General features: G+C 50.4%; 1 protein-coding gene across 1 annotated transcript in view; it reads right to left on the bottom strand.

Moving 5' to 3' along the window:
* Window positions 1–2,623: 2,623 nt before the first annotated feature.
* Window positions 2,624–2,887, bottom strand: part of GPR26 (G protein-coupled receptor 26) — a gene marked incomplete at its 5' end in the record, with an annotated part of 14,522 nt that continues 14,258 nt past the window's right edge. The window contains one exon of the mRNA XM_011365474.2: window positions 2,624–2,855. Within this exon, the coding sequence (XP_011363776.2) occupies window positions 2,624–2,855 (232 nt within the window). The remainder of the gene's footprint in view (window positions 2,856–2,887) is intronic.

Here is a 2,887-nt window from a genome sequence, read left to right as displayed (position 1 = left end):
GCAGAGCTTGGGCCTTAAACATCGAACCTTGCACTTGACTGAAGTCAAGGAAGTAAACCCAGGCCTTGTGACACAGACGCTGATCTGGGTGTTTCTAAGCGCTTTCCCTGAGATAACCATGTGACGTTTGATACATTAAATTACCAAATGAGGTAGATAATTCACCTGGGGGTAATGAAACGGGGTCAAGTTTATAGGCTGTCTATAGATGAATGCAAATTTTCATCTCAAGGGAATTCTAGCCGAATCGGTGAATGCTGATCACTGATGCTATGATTTTCTTCTTACTTCTCTTTGGGTTTTAGTGTCTGTGTCTAAATAATAATGAAAACACCCAATCGACTGACTCGTCTGGGGTTTTGTCTACCTGATGCCAATGAGACTGGTCGTATTGGGTTTTAGCAGTCCTAAAGTCCTAAGGGGTTAGTGAAAATTATGAAATGAATCTTTTCAAGACTTGTGGCATTCTAGGTAACAGATCTGGTTTCTTAGCTAAAGAAGAGGTAAAGATACCTAGTTGCTTCAGGACTATAAGCCGTCTATACAGAGTGAGCAGGAAGAGAATTCAACACAGTTATTCCTCCAACCTGACTTTGATGAAAACGTATTTTACTGCTTGAACTTGACTGTCTACTGGCCTCATCCATTGGGTCACCCCTCCTCTTTGGCCCAATTCTAAGAGTATTTGTGCACATTTTCTTGGCTCCATGCTTGTTTTCAAACTCATTGGTTCTTCTGGTGCAGGGACAATGGAGGGTGAACAGCTGCCGCTCACTAGGAAATTGCCACAAAAATGAATGTCTGGTGCGATTCAAACTTGAGTAGCCCCACGCTCTCTGAATCAGAGCAATTTTGTTTCAGTGACACTCAAAGTCACGTCTGGGCAGGAGTGTGCTGGAAGGTGTTTAACAACCAGCTCTCGGTGCAGAAAATGCCTGATTTGTAGCATCTGCTGACTTTCCTGGTATAAATATTACCAACATCACATTCCTAAACACGGAATTGGGAAGGAGTGTCCCCCTGGCTCCTCCAAGCAGGTGTGAGCACACCTCCAACTGCAACCGGAAGGCGTAGAGCCCTCCGAGGCTATATCTGCTTGTTCTAGTCTCCATGGAAACCTTGAAACTAGACGAGACTAGGCCAGGCTCAGTTATTTGTTTTCTAAATGAGGAGCTGAGGTTAATGAGACATCTTCCCAAATAAACATGCACAACACTCACCTCTCTTTCACTGCTGGGGCCTCTCGGCAGTGAAAACCGACACGCTCTTCCCGGTGGGTCCCTGGCGAACTCTGTCCTCCCTTCTACATCTCCAAAGACAGGGTGTGCGGAGCTGGAAGGGGATGACGGGCCATCTACCTCTCCCCATCCTTCCCACCCCAGAGGAATCGCTTAGGGGACCGAGAAATAACCGCTCTTAGCGTTCACGCGTTAATTTGAAGTGGTGAACAAAGAGGGGACAGGCAGAAAACATGGCTCACTCACCTGGGTTTTTATTAAATCAGGATGGGGACTGCTAATGGATTGGCGGTATGTATTAAAGTGATGGGTCTCAATAAAAACTTCACACTCCCATCATTAGCACGGGACACTTTCTTGATCACCTTGGACAGCCTCTACTTTCTGTTGACAGACATAGAAACCAGGATACTGAGTCACCAGGGTGATGGGACCCTGTGCGTTAAAATCAAGGCTAAAACCCTGCTCAGGTCAGTTCTGGGCTGTGCATTTCAAAGGATGTGCCAGACAAAATGTGTGAGAGACACGAGGTAAAACGCTTCCTGCAAATTCAGGTCACAGATCAGGGGAGGGGTCCCGCCAGCCTGCCTCTCCTTGGTGCCAACACTTATGGCATGTAAATCAGAAAAAGGTGACTTTGGGGTCAGACTTCAAAGGACATTATTACATGTATTACCTGCCTATCTAAACCATTGTCATGCTAAGATCGTCTACACACATACATGTTAGCTTTTGGGGGGAAGGGAAGGACGGAAGTTGAATCCGATATAAGCATTTCTAAGACACCTGATCCGCAACAATGAGGCAGCCACTAGCTGTTTAACATATTCCCCTTGGGTATAGTCTCAGCCGAGCACAGTTTACTTAGTGCCAGCTGCGTGATATTTGGGTTAAAGCAGCCACCACTACCACGTGCAGAAGAGCAGCCATGTAGGGCCAAAGGGTCACTGCCATCCTCGCTTTCAGCATGACCGATGGCCCATGGAGACCACCGCTCCTCTTCGGCGGGGACCTCCACATCCCGCGGTGAGGAAGCAGGTGGATGCCACGCTTCCCCGCCTGCCACCAGCACTTGACCCTTGATCCTCGTGTCCTTGATCACGACTGAACTGAGCGTCGCCTCTGGTGAGTCCAGGAGCTCAAAGGAGCTTCTCAAAAAGAAAAGCCAGCGCACACCCTCCGGTCATCCTTTGGTGATAAATAGGGACAGTTCGACGTCTGCCCTTGAGGAACCGGAAGAAGCCTCCAGAACCCCTACAAGCCAGGCAACCGGACTCGTGGGGCTTGCCAGGTGGGTGGCGGCGGCTGGTGTCCGCCCCGGAGCCCCAGGCCCTCCCTGCCTTCTCACCGACTGTCTCATTCCAAACTCTCCAGCAGGTGCGGCATCACTCAGAGACCGGCAGGATGTTCTGGCTGTGGGAGTCCCCGCTGAGGCCCGGGGAGTGGAGCGGGTGCCTGTTGAGGACCCTGTTCAGCATCTCTTTGCAGCCGTTGCGGTACTGGTGTCGCAGCAAGGAGTACACGAAGGGGTCGGACGCGGCCTTGCCGTAGGCCAAGCACTTGGACAGCACGCCCCAGTGGGGGCCGATGGGCACCGTGGAGGACAGCTCCACCAGCCTGTGGAGAGACGGGACGGTCGTTACTGAGGG

Source organism: Pteropus vampyrus, unplaced genomic scaffold (genome assembly GCF_000151845.1).
Source record: "Pteropus vampyrus isolate Shadow unplaced genomic scaffold, Pvam_2.0 Scaffold111, whole genome shotgun sequence".
In the NCBI taxonomy this organism is placed as follows: domain Eukaryota; kingdom Metazoa; phylum Chordata; class Mammalia; order Chiroptera; family Pteropodidae; genus Pteropus; species Pteropus vampyrus.
The sequence above is the reverse complement of the archived record's forward strand: the minus strand, read 5'-3'. Positions and strand labels throughout refer to the sequence as shown.